This window comes from Dermacentor variabilis, chromosome 1 (assembly GCF_050947875.1).
Source record: "Dermacentor variabilis isolate Ectoservices chromosome 1, ASM5094787v1, whole genome shotgun sequence".
NCBI classification, from domain to species: domain Eukaryota; kingdom Metazoa; phylum Arthropoda; class Arachnida; order Ixodida; family Ixodidae; genus Dermacentor; species Dermacentor variabilis.
Window position 1 is genome coordinate 135,127,625 of NC_134568.1, and position 16,800 is coordinate 135,144,424.

At 44.4% G+C, this 16,800-nt stretch overlaps 1 protein-coding gene across 1 annotated transcript; it reads left to right on the top strand.

The window, feature by feature from the left end:
• Positions 1-1,823: 1,823 nt before the first annotated feature.
• LOC142584926 (uncharacterized) lies at positions 1,824-7,129 on the top strand. The gene is made up of 5 exons (XM_075695280.1): positions 1,824-2,014; positions 5,005-5,066; positions 5,269-5,358; positions 6,110-6,136; positions 6,955-7,129. Exons 1-5 carry the CDS (start codon positions 1,936-1,938, stop codon positions 7,012-7,014), a joined length of 318 nt encoding a protein of 105 aa, XP_075551395.1. The 5' UTR covers positions 1,824-1,935; the 3' UTR covers positions 7,015-7,129.
• Positions 7,130-16,800: the final 9,671 nt, after the last annotated feature.

Sequence of the window (16,800 nt, forward strand, 5' to 3'; positions counted from 1 at the left end):
AGTTTTCACTCGGCTTTGCAACGTGCTGCCCCGAGTATTTCACTTGTCGCCCAACGTGAGTGCGATGGAACTAGCAAAAAATGTAAAACTTGAATCTTTTAGCAATACCTTAAACAATTGGAAGCAGCAGTTCCATTAATATGACATTTTGAGGAGTTGTCACTCATGTAAGCCCGCCGTGCTGTCTGACGATGTTACGAATATAAAACAAGTCCTGAATGCTGCAAACACATCTAAATGACAGGCACTCTTACGGTTGACTGTGTGCGGCGTTGAATGGATCGGATGCCAAACGCTTGAGACACGACATGCCTAATCGTCAAGCTCGTCTACACAAAAGAGAGTTGCCCGTCAGGTGTGTGCGACGGGATTATGCACCAGTGCAAATCCTATATACTCTCCTTCCTCCTACGTTCAACCCCTGTACGCTAGGGAGTGGTTTCTCTCAGAATTTATTTGAGTGGGTTGACCAGTGTGTTGATCCGACTTGACCTACGCTCTCCACCTCTACGCCAGTGAGTGGTTTTGCTCCGTATTCCTCTGTGTGGGCTTACCACTATGCTGACAAGGCCCTCTACCAGGGAGCAAGAAAGAATGAGGTTGCCCGGATGGTGTAGGGCATAAGTAGGCCAGCGAGACGCCACGTAGACATCTTCTCTGCCTTTGCGTGCAGGAGCACGCATGCCGAACATTTCTGTACATTCTTTTGCCTTGGAGCGCATTGCTCAACCGTAATGATGTATTAAATTTTTGTTATTGTGTTTAGATCACCTCGTCTTCCCTGCGAACCCTCTCCAATCGTCAACCTGGTTCGAGCTCCAAGCAGACGCTGTTGAAGGTTGCCGAAACCCCGTTCCAGAAACAACTGGCGGTAGCCTTAACAATACCGAACTCCTGAAACAGTGCTACCACTTACGATCGAAAAGCTTTATGAATTCGGCACAAAGGCAGCACCGCAAACACACACACACACACACACACACACACACACACACACACACACACACACACACACACACACACACACACACACACACACACACACACACACACACACACACACACGCACGCACACACACACGCGCGCGCACGCACACACACATACGCACGCACGCACGCACACACACACACAGCCATGCACACGCACACACAGAGAGAAAGAGAGACACATGCACACGCGCACACGCGCACAAACACACATACACACACAGCCATGCACACGCACACACACAGACACACGTGCACACGCACACACGCACAAGCACACACACAGCCATGCACACGCACACACACAGACAGAAACACACACACACACGCACACACAGCCATGCACACACACACACACACAGAGACACACTGACGCACGCGCACACACACAGACACACACACACACGCACACACGCACGCGCACACGCGCACACACACAGAGACACACAGACGCACACACACAGCCATGCACACGCAACCACACGTGCGCAAGAAGAAATGCATATAGCCATGGCGCAAGCGTCGATCAAAATGTGCAACGCATCGTCGCATAGTGGCAAGATTTCCCACAAACCAATCATCCTCCCGCCTCTCCCTCACCCCTTCCCACACACACACTGCAGAAAGAAAGCAGACTTCTGGGTTGAGCAGCTCATCGTACGATTGTTTCTTTTATTATTTGCATGTATGTGTCAGCAAGAAATACTTGCAAAGCACGGCTGCGTCCCGAGAAGGAGAGGGAAGCCATCAGAAGTTTCAAACTTGGCCAACTGTTTCGCGTCGAGATGAAGGACACCGGGAAGGGAGCGCACCTATATATATCCGCGCCCGTAGCGCTATTTTCACCAAATTCGTTGTGCAGGTACTCTGACTGAACATCCGTGCCGTTTCCGGGCGCCTTCTGTGTCACCGTTGCTTTCTTGCAGAAAGAACCCTAACCAATCCGAAATGAAGGTGCTCCTTGTCTGCTGTCTCGCCGTCGCCGGAGCCTGTCTCGCTGAGGCTGCCGGTGGCAAGGAGTTGTGCGGTAAGATCATCATTATACTTGAAATAACACGTATAACAACTTCTTATTTTTCTTGGTTTTTCGCAGTGTTTTGTCGGCACTTAGGTTGCGCCTGTACATAGCCCGACCTTATCGCTGTTGCCGACGCTGCCGGGCCTAGTGACACAAGCCATTCAGGCTACGACAGGCCCGCCTACCATGTATTATTATTATTATTATTATTATTATTATTATTAATATTATTATAATTATTAATTAGTCTAACGGCCTGCATTCTGTCTGTGTTACTTGCAGTTTTAGACTTAAATATAGCTTGCGAAAACAAGATATAGGCGTATTGACAAAGCAGTAGGCATGCTCAAACGGTTCGTCTAAGAAGTCACGAGCCAATCGCGAGATCGGAGAGAGAGAGAGCAAGTAAGAGACTAAAGGCAGAGAGGTTAAGCAGAATAACCATCCGGTTGGCTACTATGCATTTGGAGAATGGTAGAAAAGATGAGGAAACAGAAGAGCAAATGTGAAGACAGCTGACATGACGTTACGCGACGGGGGCTGGTCATTGAAGAATATTTTTTATCAAGAAGGAATCGCTCAATGCTCTGTCTACGTTTTTCGTCTTCGTGTGGATGGGAATTTCTGCGCTGGTTAGATAATAAGGAACATCGGTGAATTCGTGCCCGAATTCGGAACAATTCATGCATATAGACATCGTCTCTCTTAGCCCTGTCGCCCTGTCGCCCTGTCAATGTTGGGTTCGATATTGATAATGTCGGAGGCCTTTCCCATGTCTTAATCGTGATAGATGTGCGTGTAGGAGCGACTGAAATGATGGATGATGCCAGCCATATCCTCCTCGCTGCGCTAAAGTAATGCCACATGAAAGCCTATCAAATTTGTGAATACGTGCAGGCTGCCTGAACAATGCCTCACGCCTGTTGGCGCCATTTTGTCGGGAACATTGGAATTGTGCTGCCCGCATATTTTGTTACCACGCTGTTACTGAGCGTTTTTTCTTTATCGATTGTCCTTTTTTTTGTTAGTAACGTTGGTACATTTAGATGCGCTGGCGTATGTCGTTTATTTTTCATCCTCTTGCACCAACTGATGTAGGCCGACATGGTGGAGGCAGGACGGCGAGAAATAGGCACAAACAAGCGATACATGCAACAAATTTATGTTACTCTGGACAAGCTTAATGAAGAAGAAAACCTGAACAATAAACTTTGCCCGAACTAAAGAAAACATTTTCTTTGTGTGTGAAAAATTGTAGTTAACATAAGGAAATATTGTCGGAAGTACAGCGCTTATGCCTATATTATGCGTGTATTCAGAGCAACAGCATGTTCTGTTGCACCGAGAAGTAGATCTAATGCGTAGCAACTAGCTAGAAATGTTACGACACTAGCGCAACACATGCCTATAGCGCGAAATTGTCGAAGCGCCGCGGCGTCTACGAATAAGAAATTCCACAATCCGCCTACAGATCCGAGAACGAGAAGAAAATATCTTTTCACTACAGCCTGGATGCGTTTGAGGATAATTTGGGGCAACGTAACGTCAAAGTGATTATGGGGCCTAATGTTCCGAAACTGCACACTGAGTTATGGTGGATGCCGTAGTAGAGGGTTATGCGGATGAACTTTGGCCACCTATGGTTCTTTAACATGCACCAAGAACACGGTCAGTGATCATTATTGCATTACGCTCCCACCGAAAAGCCGCCTTCATGACCCGGACTGAAACCCACGACATTTGCGCTCAGCAACAGAACGCTCAATCCACTGAACCACCATGGCGCGTCCCAGCAAGCTTGCAAGACGTCGCCGTTCGAATTCATAGAAATTACGTTTGAGTTTGGCTGCGCTTTCAGATGAGAATACGGACCAGAAAATATGCTGGGCTAGTCGGTATCTTGTCATAATTGAACGTAGGCCATAAAAGTGAGGAAAAAAGCGGGGAGAAGAGACAGATTCCATTGGCCCTCCTTTTCCTCCCTCACTTTTCTTCATGAGAGTACGTGTTAGCAAAAGGCTGGTCATTTTATAAACGTTGCTGCTTATGAAATACACACGCACTTTGGCGGTCAAGTTTTCAGGGTTTATGTTATGTGAATAAAGAACGAGTAAACAACATTTAAAACTTCATCAATCGGCAAGTTGTTCGCGCCCATATATGAACTGTTCGCACCTAAGAAACTTCTGCGATTGATAAACGCTTGCTGTAGACCTTGTCGAACAGCTTCCACTGCCTATAAATGTAGAAGTCGATTGGAAAGTGTCGCACCCGGGGGAGGGGAGGGAGGGGAAGCCCAATAACGAAAGCGACCTGCGATGGGACAGAGTGCAAGCCGAGTGCTGATAGGTTCGAGTGCGCGTTTGTTTTCGCTGCTTAGCTCATGTTGAAGCGAGAGGCAGCACGAAGGTCCATTCGCTCGCTGCTGCTGCTGCTACGCTTCCTCACTCCAGCGTTCTGACAGAGAGTTTACCAGGTTATCGAGAGAGATGTGTTCATGTTTGCTTGTGCACGCATGTCAACATGCTTGTTAATTTAGTTAGTAAACAAATGTTTACAATTTTATACGGCCGATAAAATTAATATTGTTACTTAGTATAGCCGTCTATTAATTTGCTATATTAATCGATGCTTCGACTTTCGGGCGAAAATGCTACTTTTTCTCAGTATGTCATGGTTGTCGCAAGCTTGGTCGCATGAATACGCTGTCGTAGAGAAGTACTATACCCATACTCAACGATATACCGCGTTTCCCAGCAGACGTTAACCAAGCTGTCCACAAAAAAAAAACAAAAACAAAGAAAGAGGTTAAAACATCCCGGTGCAAGATGTGATATAATATCTGAGGTGTTCATTCATCAGATGACTGACGACCGAACGCAGTGAGTCTTAAAATCTTATCTTGCACCATGTTTTTAAAATCATTTTTTAACTGCTTGTCTGACGTTAGCTGATACACCCTATGTAAGGTTAACATTGTTGTTGCTTTTGTTTTCTAGGGTTGACCAACGATGAAGTCAAGGGAGTTCTGAGCTGCATGGCAGAGCATGCACCCCCTCAGGTACAACTGTCACATACTCACCTGTTCATTGAATAAATGAATTAATTTCTTATTGAATGAATTAATTATTGAATGTATGAACCTATCAATCTCTTAATGTTCCGCTTTTCTACTACATGAAAACGTGGCCCACTAAGAACAAAATACTTTTCCTCTCTATTGATGCTGCTCAACAGTTTTTTAAACGTGATTATCAATGCAGGTGAAACCAAAAGCGTTGGAGATCCTCGCCGAGAAAGGAGACAACGTTGCGGAGATTATTAAGGCGAAGTGCCAGTCTGATGTAGACTTTGTGAGTGCAGACTCTTGAAACTCTGTTTAACGGGCGATCACGTTTGCCGGTTTGCTGCCTGTTATATGTATACCCTGTTAAATTTGCTTCCATAAAACGTGACTGCTGGCGCTGCTGAATTTGACTAAAATCTGAAGGAATGCCATGTGTATTCAAATAGGTGACACGGAAGTTTACTACGTTATTGCGCATGTAGCTGGCTGAGCTTTTCTTTTTTTTCCACGAAAGTGTGTTCGAGTTATATGATTAACAACGAATTCGCTCTGTGCTATTGTTGCGATGTTAAGTTGGTTCCTTAGCTTTCTTTACCATGAATTCAGAGGTTTTGTTCGCGTTCCGACTAATACATTTGTAAAATCTTTATAAGACCAGTAGTAGAACGGAGTGACAATATCAAGAGGCATGTTATATCCTCTCCTGCTCTCATGTGCATGCCATGTCCCGACCCTTGCGGATGAGTATAGTTACTTGTGACGTAATCAGCCTAACTTTCATCCAGTGACAACGTTCCCGATGTTCTTTCTGATGTTCGTATGCAACACGTGATTATAGGAAAGCAGAGCATACTAACTTAAGTCTTAGTATGGTAGTTATAAGCTGCAAAGTCGAAGGTATTCTTCTATATAATCTTTTCCGCAATTCAGAATCAAGTGATTGGCTATCTCCGCACAGAGATCAACAGTAAATTATGAGGTGTTCGAAACGCACTGGGACATCTTTACTTAAACTGTGCTTTTTTTCCCGTGTGTAGGGTGCACTCATTACTACTGTTTTCTCGGTAAGTACACGTTCCTCAGTACTTCAGTCCATTCTTGTTTTATTTTCCTTTTCTTTGTTGCTCTCCATTGAAGCATTGATTTCGTGTTCACTGACACTATGCCCGTTACCACTGGCCAGTGTGTTTTTTTACGAGCTGATTTAGAGTAAGACTACTTTTCGTATAAAGGTACTAATGCTTTAGAACACTTCTTTTCAGAACATTGGCTCAGTCATCATTCTGAAGAAAACAAACAGCCTTCTCATAAACATTATGGGCCACGAAAGTTATGAGTGTGGGGACAATAATAAATAGAAACCAATAATAATGAAAATATACTAGTGTGCTGGCATATGAAAGCCGTTGGAATAAAATAACTGGTTGGCGGAAACTTGAGGATAATAAAGAACAAGCGTTAGGACAAGGTGTAAATCTTGAGCAAGAAAGGCAGAGAGAAAAAAAAGTCAGAAGGCAGAGATGTTAACCAGAAAGCCGTCTGATTGTCTATCCTACGCTAGTGGAGAGAAACAGGGGAACGGAATGTTGAGAAGGCTAGAGAAAGTAAAGACACGGTGAATGCAAGCGCGGATAGGCTGCACAGGCCAGCCGTTCTCAGAAAGCACAAAAGGGCCTTCACTGCCTTGTGGGCCGACGTTGGTATTCCGGAAGTGCCTGCATATATAGTGGACGAATGAAAGCGTGTTTGCATGATCGGCGCACATGCATAATTAGGACTTAGTGGTATTAACCATCTACAGCGAAGGAACAACTAAGATACGTGCAAATGGCTGCTGCAAGATCGTCTCATTCTTGTTCCCTTTGTCTTTCTTCTTTTTCAGGAGAGAGTAGCGAACGGTATTAAGGCGGCCTACGCCCAATGCAAGCCGAGCTCTAGATAAACATTGAGTCGGTGGACGCGCTGTCCAGATAGAAGCAACATTTCACACATGGAAACAAGAGTGCTTTCGTACACTCGTAGAGTGCACGGGAAAATAAAGGCGAAGTCAGTGGAAATTCAGGTGTTGTCATTGTCTTCAGACGTCAAGTCCTGAGGTATGGATAGCTCCTCGTGGCGTCGTAATATATAGACGAACGAGGCGGAGAAGGTATCTAACACTGTACACGCAAGAAGAATATTCGAGCAATGTCGCTGCATTGCAGGTATAGTCGGACGACGACAACAACGACGACGACGACGACGACGACGACGACAAAACCAGTAATGAGAGTCAGCGCTTTGCGCATCTGTGTATATTTCCGCGGCGTTCCTTGTAGTATGCGGAATTTTCTTGCTCATTATGCGTCATCAGGTATATGAGAGCCCTTGCTGCTACACGCCTGCAGAGAATTTGGCATGAGATTATCGAATAGTTGTGCGAGTGTTGCACTTCGAAACTGATATTTAATTATCTGGACGCTTTTGGAGACAATGTATTTGGCGAGTTCAGATCGATTTGGGGTTCGTGGGATGTGGGTATCTAAGCCCTTTTGTCTCGTAAGTTATACGATTTGAGGCCTGATGTTTTGAGGTCTATATATATTAGGTCTGTATTTAATACTCTATGTAACTTATATACTCGTTTACTCAAGAGCGTCAGCGGTAATATGATGTAGGTCCGGGTCCTTTCCACAAAGAAAGAGACAGCTAGAAGGTAGATGGCATACGAGGAAATGCTTTGCCAATGCTGCGGTTATTCCGATGTAAGAAAAACTAAGAAAAGAAAGAAGCTACATGTGTAAAAGCTGTAAGAGCATCTCGTACTATACTCCGAAAGGGGCGGAAGCTATTTATTGGGAAACTGAGGAAAGATGCAGTAGCGAATGGCGAGTGCAGAAGACATTGTTTATCAGCGTATAAGACGACGGGCGGGGCCGTCGCACAGGAACCAGCCACGGCTAGGAGCGGAAACTCAGAAGAATGAAGAGACCACTTTCTCGGAAAGGCAGCAGCGTAGCGTCGACAATGCATTGAAAATTCGTTTTCAGTTTTTTTTACATATTTCCCAGATGGCGCAGTTCCAAAGCGGTGCACGTCCCGTCGGTCAATCCCGTTCACCGGTATAAATATTCTCGTATTGAAATTATTTATTATTATTTGTTTTGAACACATATACACATATATACAGTTAACAGGAAAGGGAAGGCGAGGAGCAGGCTGGCAACTGCCACCGGAAGGGGCACAACGCCTGCCTACTCTTCTGAAAAGATGCAAGTACGTTCACTAAACGCGCGTTGATCACAACTGCAGATATTTGCCGACGGAATCAAGCACTGCTTCTTTTACTTACTATGATTAATTTTATTTACGTAGACTAATGGCCCAAGGCAGGCTTTACACGGGGAAGGGGGGACTTAGTACATATAGGACGGAATGGTACAACGCAGTACAGTCTGAACAATGTCCTTGAACATAGAGCAGTATAGTAAGAAAAAAAAAGCTTTTTCACCCACGTATATATGCCAATTTGACAACTGATACACCAAGGACAGCCACGCTGCGTAAGCGAATTCTCACACCATTAGGAAGCGGGTCTATTTGCTGGCTCATCGCTTCGCTCGGAACTCTGCTGGTGTGTTCGAGCGCAGTCGTGGCTGAACGTTCTTGACGGCTCCCACGGAGGCGGCGTTGCAGCACCGCCGTGTCTGCTTTCGCCATTGCAGCCATATAACCACCTATAACTGGCCTCCATCGTGAAGCCGGTATAGAGCGACGTGAAAAGCAAAAAATTACGGTTTACTCGCAAAAGAAAAAGAAAATGCCGGTAGATACCACGCTTTGTGGGAATCGATGTTATGCGAAGCAGTGTGCGGGTAGCCTGCCAAGTTAACGAAACGACCATGAGAGCACGAAGACGTAGGCGGCTGTTTCATGGCCTACATGACACGCATGTCACGACTTTCATCTCGTGACCTATCATTTATGTTCGTCATAGCCTCTTATCATATTATGCCAGCTTTTGTGCATACCAAGTTAACAAAACGACCATGAGAGCAGAAAGATACAGGCGGCTGTTTCATGACCTACATGACTCACATGTCTTGACCGATCATTTATGTTCGTCATACACTCTTGTCATACTATGCCAATCTTGGTACATACTAAGGGGACGAAACGACCATGAGAGCACCAAGACGTAGGCGGCTAGATAGATACAGTCAAAGTCGCAGATGTTCGCTAATAAATGCTTCGCATTGAACAAAAACGCATATTAGTTGATGTCTATTCTAATATTATATAAGCAAGTTAACTTTTATTTTATAGCTGTTGATCATTGCGTTTAACAGCAGATGCAAGGCTCCAATACACGTTTCGTCGCATTTACATTTGATATCTACGATGCCGTCACACATCGGTCTTCACCACCGCACGAAGAAATCTTTTGTGAAACTGTACTTAACACCTTCGCTGTGAAAGCATATCGAGAGGCAAGGCTACCGTACACAAATTAAGGTTGACATAAAGAAAAATGGAAACAAATAGAGGAAGTGAGAAAGAAAGAAAGAAAGAAAGAAGGAAAGAAAGCGGAAACCTATCGAACACATGTGATACTGGCAGAAAAATAAAAGTCCAAGGAACAGAATACTTCGACATCACAAATAGGCTGACGTCAAAAAAAGAAAAAAAAAATTCGGCAGAGGCACTTAAGACTGCTTACGTGTAGGAATGCGAAAGCTTTATAGTCGCTTCGGTGAAATGTTTTCGACTGATGTTTTCGACATGCATTAAAGTTCTTTCTAGTGATTCGGTGTGTGTGTTCGCGTATTCAGTGGTCACAGATAGGAAACATTCGGACCATTTAGTTGCAGAGCGATGAATTTTATTTCAAGTTATGCGATCCTCTATGTGTAATCGTAGGTTGTGTCGGATTTTCGCGCAATGGGTCATATAATGCTTTCGCATTTAAAAGATGCGTCTTTAGACTGTAGCTGTCGCACATTTTATGTACCTATAATGTGTGAATATGAAGGAATTATTGTTTTAATATGCATCAAGTGGAATTCACTATAGGACAAATAGTTTTGTTCCTATCGATGTTTCTTATGACATAAAGTGTATTCGCAGCTCTTCAGTGAGATAAAAATTGTGCAAGAACGATTGACGATGATTGCCAATGTAAGCGAATAGTCCGACGCTTCAAGAAAGACATTCGTTTTATTAAAGGAATGGCGTGCTTGACGGCCTATATTTGTTGCACTGAGGATATTAGGGATAGCGTTTGTTGTTTGATTGCATAACTGCATACAGATCAGCGCCGTTAACCAGCACATCTCTCAGGCAAGTTTCAAAGAGCTATGACAGATGGCGTTCGATACCATACGCACCTTACATCACGAGTACACGACCCCTTTGCGTCGGCGCCTTTGTTCTGACCTCTGAGCAGCAACCTGCGACCACCAACCACCGACCACTAAAACTGCCGAGATAGCCACAGGAATCTGCCAAATTAAACAGCGCTAAAAGACGACAAGAAAGGACACTTACAGACAGCACGAGCGCGGGTCCTGTTTGTGTGAGTTTCCGTCGTCTTTTCGCGCTCTTTAATCTTGCAATATGTCGCAGCAACTCAGTCAAAGAAAAGTACTTCTTTGCCAAAGAAAGCTATTTGCTTTAAAAGGAAAAGAGAAATGTTACTTGATGCGAAGAAAGTTCTGAGCGTATGCAGAGAGGCTTTATTAAAGCTTGACTAAAGATATATAAACCAGGTATGCATACTGGAAGGCGCTTCCATTTGGTAACCACATTTTCCGGCACAAAGTTTTGTGTAACAGGCGTCGTTATTTTGGGCTCAGATTGTATAAGGATAAGGTCCAAGTTATCTCGGAAACCGTCAGTTTATTATTACCAGCGTAGGCCGGTTGGCGCGGCAAATAAAGGTCTGGAAGGGATTGAAACGAAAAAAAAATTGCTTCGTTATTTGTTCTGTCTCTACATTCTGGGAGCTTGAGCGAACTTGCTGAATGTAGGCAGCAGAAACAAAACCAAATTAGAAATAAAAATTCAAAGGCCACTTAGCGCTAAATGCAGGAGAAATGCGTTAGAATGACATCGCACCTCTTTGAGGCCCCGGATCGCGGGATTCAAACCGCGTTCAGCACATTGCAAAGTGTGCTTCAGGAGCTCACTCGACACACATCTTGCCTCTTCAAGGAGGGAAGTGCAACCACGGGACACCTACATGTCTAATTTGGGGAATGGAAACTGCACCGTCCACAATGCAACGGCAATACGAGTAGCCGTGGCGTCGTGATCTAGAGTATGCGACCGAGAGATGGCGCTGTCAAAATCACTGCTAATACCAGCATCGTTACGCTGTGAGAAATACGGCCGCTACGGTAGCGACTTGTAGGGCGGGTCGCGCCACCCAGGCGCGGGCTTTGGGCGTTTTGTTACTGCTGTTGGAGCGGTATTCATGTGTACGGTACTCTAACATGACTACGGATATCTTTATTATGTCGCCAGGAAACCGAGAATCCTCCAATGGCAAAATAATAAAGAAATACATTTCGAACAAGTAAGCTTACATTGTTTATAATTGTCAATGGTGAATGAAGCAGTACATGTCCACAATTTCGGTACAGGTCAGGTGGACTAAATGCTGTCAGTCCCTGAGTCTGCAACAGCCAGATACATAGGTAGCCATCTATTTAATGAAATTGAAAGTTGCAGCCAAGAGAATTTTGCTCGTCTTCGACGTGCCGCTAAAGCAGGGAGAATGGAGATACGGACAACAATATTTATGCTGGGCTACCCTCGTACTGTAGTTGTGTGCAGTGCTGGTTGCCGTGTTTCACACAATATGTGTATTGTCTGCGTTCGACGGTTACAGCTAGATTAAAAAAAGAAACATAAGTGCTCGAAAAAGCTGCAGTGCCAGCAAGATAAGCTCGAGGTGCAATTTTCCATTCTTTTCATAACACATTGGCGAGATAGTGTAGAGAATGAAACGTTATGCTCAATTTTGCAGTGGACATTGTCTGCTGTTAATATTTCTGCGGCACATTTAGTGTTTAGGTGCGGCAGCAAAGAATTTGGCACAAGTGGAGTATTCATAGGAAAGCAAGCAACGTCGTGGAGACGACAGGGCTTACAAAGACTTCTCCAAAGATTCTGCGAATAAACAAGTACACGGAATAAACATATAAGCAAGACCAATTAATTCTCGCAGGTCCTTTGCAAACGCAGTTTACAGTTTCATGTTGCAAACAAATCTCGGTCTATGTTATAGTGCACTAGAATTCTCGTTCACTATAGTTTCTGCATTCAAACCAGACAAAGAGGTTACAAGGAGATGAACACTTGAATTGAGTATTAGAGGTGAGCAAGAGTAGCCTCAGCCTGGAGCGAACTTTTCAACAAGCACAGATATTTGTCAGGGTCGTGACAAAGACAAGTTCCCACACTGATGCTTCGCTTGCTCGACCACTGTTGATTGGCTAAATATTAATCCGAACTTACTATTCTCCGAAAATATTTCAGAACCTTTCCGGGAACACAATGTGCTCAGGTTTGTCATGTGCTGCTTGAAGAGAAAAAAAAATAGTTTTTAGGGATATGTCATGTTTGTAAAATGTGGACTAGAACGGTATGGTATGGCATGATGAACTTTATTTAATGTCCTGAAGATCAACCTTTAGGTTGACGCAGGCGGCTCCCACGTCGGGACAGTAAGGTTTAACCTTACCGCCGTATCGTGGGCCTTCTGGACGGCCTGTACTTGATCGGAAAGAACTCCACTGTGTAGGACTCGCTGCCACCAGTCTCTCTCTTTGTCACAGTCTGTGAAAGTCACAGGACACTGCCAAAGCATGTGATCCAGAGTAATGATGCCATTACAGGTCTCGCAATTGATTTGTACTTCTCTTTCAGGATATAGCTTATTAATAGAGTTTGGACTTGGATAAGTTCTTGTCTGCAACAATCTTACAGTCACTGCTTGAGCTCTATTGAGCTTAGCGTGTGGCACTGGGAATTCCCTTCTGTTCATGTAGTAATGCCTCGTGATTTCATTGTATGTAAGTAATTGGTCCCTGTTCTCCTCCTGTATATTATTAAGGTCCTGGTCGCGTAGTGCACGGATAGTAAGTCCTCGTGCAGCTGCGTTAGCCATCTCGTTTAAATTCTTCCGCGATGGATCGACAGACCCCACGTGCGCAGGAAACCAGCGAATTTCGATCCCTTGGCTGTCCAACTCACCGATCAGCTGGGCAGCCCTTTTGGTTACAAAGCCATTGGTAAAGTGTCTGATAGCAATCTTAGAGTCACTGTAAATCTTCGTCCACTTATTATTCCTTAAAGCCAATGCTATCGCTACTTGTTCTGCGACTGTCGTGTCTTTAGTCATGATTGTAATAGCATCCCGTGTGAGACCATCTGCATCTACTACTACTGCCGTAAAGGCTTTCTTTCCTCTGACCCATGCAGCATCTACAAAAGCCGCATGTTCTCTGTGGTGTTCTATCTCTTGCAGGAGAGCTTTGTCCCTTGCCTTTCGTCTTTCCAGGTTGTGCACCGGGTGCACCGGGTTTCCGCAGAACTACTACGTCAAACTCTTGCCTTTGCTTCGTGTTGTCGAACAATTCGACTTCGCCCTGCCATCTGCTAGCCGGCTGGTTAGCTCAGATGGTAGAGCGGCTGCCCCGGAAAGGCGGTGGTCCCGGGTTCGAGTCCCGGACCAGGACGAATTTTTCTTCAACTATGAGGCTTTTCTTTCGAGGAACCCGTATGGGTTTCCTTTGTAGCAATTGCTACGAACGGGTGGATGTCTCATTTTCCCTTTATTCATTGCTTCTCTCCACCTTGCGGGTTTCCGCAGAACTACTACGTATATTACGAATATTTGAAGAAGTTAACAAACGAAGACATCAAGTTTGTCGTTGACATTTACGAGTGATAGTGGACAAAAGAATTGCCGTTTTCTGAGCACCATTACCAACGTTGGCTAGTAAATGTTAGGCATAGTGGAAATACCACCTGTGTTTGGTCTTGTTTTTGATAATTGGAATACATCACTTAAACATCACCTGAGAGGTACAGAGCGGTTACGCCCTTTCTCATTGTTTGGTGGGAGAGATGACCATTATCTGCAAGAGAAGTAGTAATGGCCCCGTAGCTAGTGAACCGAATTTATTATCTTATCATTTATTGACTTTACGTTTGCCGTTGTGAAATTAAAGCCGAGCGCCAGTGACGTCTTACTGCCCAGCAGAAATTCTAGTACACGCGCCCGTTTCAAGATATACAACCGCCCCCGAAATCTCCTCCAGTCATCACGTATTCTGGGGCTGGATAAAACTGATCGGGCCTCGGCGAGCGTTCCAAACTGTTTTCTTCGAAAGAAGTTGCATTTTGATGTAGGATGTTTCACTGGAGGAAATGGTTCTCTCAAGGTGTATGACGGGAAGCCGTGCACGGGACCCACGCGCTCCGTGTTGCGTGCGAATATAGGATGCGCGCTTGACCGACCAAGCTGAGACTGTGCTTTGTTGCGCGAGTATTGCGACGCCGGTATTGCGTGCGGTTCAGCAGCTGCCCTTCTGAAAGTTGGCCTAAGCCTATATCCCTTCTCGCGCGCGTTTATCGCGTGCGGAAATGAGAAAAGCGCGCCAGCAGAACTGTGCCTTAACGACATCTGGAAACGGTGGACGCTGCGAAGCGCAATCAAACGGTGCGGAAACAAAGCGAAAACACTCTCTCTAAACGTAGCTGATTCCTGGGGACGCAATCGAAACGTCATCTTGAGGCTTGCAGGAGTAGCGGCTTCGTTACAGGGCCGGCTTGGCTACGCAGTAGTTACTACCAAAAGACAAAAAAAAAATGCACATGCTTTTGCAGTTTCCAAGAAAACACAATTGTACATGAAACGGAATGGTGCAAAACGCTACGTATATGCGTATAAAACAAGACGCTGCGCAGCACAATGCGAAAAAGAGGAGTAAAATACACCGTTGCCAACTAAACAAACACTAAACAAAACTAAGGTATAGCTTCTTTTACTTCAGAATATGTGATCGAGGTTTCTCAAAATAGAAAAGATAAGCTGTATAGTTACGCGATTTCCTCGTGATTAATTTTACCTTAACGGCAGACATTTCAAGATGGCTCGAAGTAGTAATCGGACAAGTAGTTATAAAATTATACAAATGAATGTTAAAGCAATGATCATGGCAGACTTCAAGCACGTAAAACACGTGCTACTAATTTTACGACTAATCACTCAATCCCATTAAACTTATATGAAAAAGGAGAATGAGCGTTAGTAGTAACAACAACATACAACAATAATAATAATAATAATAATAATAATAATAATAATAATAATAATAATAATAATAATAATAATAATAATAATAATAATAATAATTATTATTATTATTATTATTATTATTATTATTATTATTATTATTATTATTATTATTATTATTATTATTATTATTATTATTAATTTGCCGTGCCGAGAGACAACCCTAAGATCTGAGTGCTCGCACACGCGTACATTAAAAAACAAAAAAACTAGTAAAAACATGCAAATATACGTAAAACAATAATTAATAAGAATAACTGTCTCATTTCTGCAAGGAATTTCTGCAAGTGAGAGAAAAAATACATAAGTGACCGCCCGCCCTTGAGTATACAGGTTCACAATCGCGGCTGAACGACGCGTGTTGTTGCTAACCTTAGGGGCGGCGACGATTCACATCGAGTTTGTCAAGAAATGCTTGAGACACGCTTTAGTAAACTTCAAAGTTCGTGTCTGCAAGTTGGAACTACGATATCATCCGGGAGGGACAACGACTGTGTATTTTTTGTTGAAGATCAACTTGTGCATAGTAACCCGTGCAGCAGTCGGAGCTTTAGTTTCACAGGTATAGGCTTGATTGTTTTGGTGCGAGAGCTTTTAGAATACCTCTGCCAAATCTGGTGGGTATCTCGAAAGACACCACGATCGCGTCTTTGAGCATAGTTTTTTCACGGCAGAAGCAGCCACGTGTGAACTGTACCCCTTGCAGGCGTGGCGACTTGAAGCGGGCTGACGCATTGCCCAGACGGAATAGTATAGAACTTCGCGCATTGTACTTGTGCGGGTGGCTTTTCAGACACTTATCACGCGATAAACCAGCCAGGTAGGCACGATGTCCACCTAAGAAAACTTAGGGTTCCGTTCGACATCTCTTCCAAGGGTTACGTAAATTAATTATTCAGACGACACACAGTGTGGGAATCGCGGTTATGGGAACCATTTTGAAGGTATCTGGCTATCCAGCATATTGTTGGGGTCAGCAAACTATTAACAGGTGAACGAAGACGTATGTGTGCGGACACCAGTTGCGTGTGTGACAAGAGTGTGTGCGCGACGACGGCGCAGCAAGGCGACGGCGACGGCGGCGACGGCAATGGCATGACGACCGGCTCCTTGTTCTCCGGCGGAGAGAGGTTAGGGTGCTGTACCGCAGAGTTCATGACATTAATATTGCGTCCAATATTTACGTTTGTGCAGTACACCGTTTACAAGCTACACCAGAATGCTAATACCAAATTGGGCGGATGCATTGCGAGGTGTGCACGCTGCAACGGCACGAGAATGAAGGCATGATGCTTATCAAGAGAAGAATGCTGGTCAGAGTGGTGCGCTCATAGAAGTACGACAAATATGTAAATATATTTAAAGGGACACTAAAGGCAAGTG

Excerpts from the sequence above, each read along its gene's own strand:
- LOC142584926 (XM_075695280.1), top strand. The coding sequence starts at position 1,936 with ATGAAGGTGCTCCTTGTCTGCTGTCTCGCCGTCGCCGGAGCCTGTCTC. Across the intron at positions 5,359-6,109 it reads GCCAGTCTGATGTAGACTTT|GGTGCACTCATTACTACTGT; the intron begins GTGAGTGCAGAC and ends TCCCGTGTGTAG. Across the intron at positions 6,137-6,954 it reads TCATTACTACTGTTTTCTCG|GAGAGAGTAGCGAACGGTAT; the intron begins GTAAGTACACGT and ends CTTCTTTTTCAG.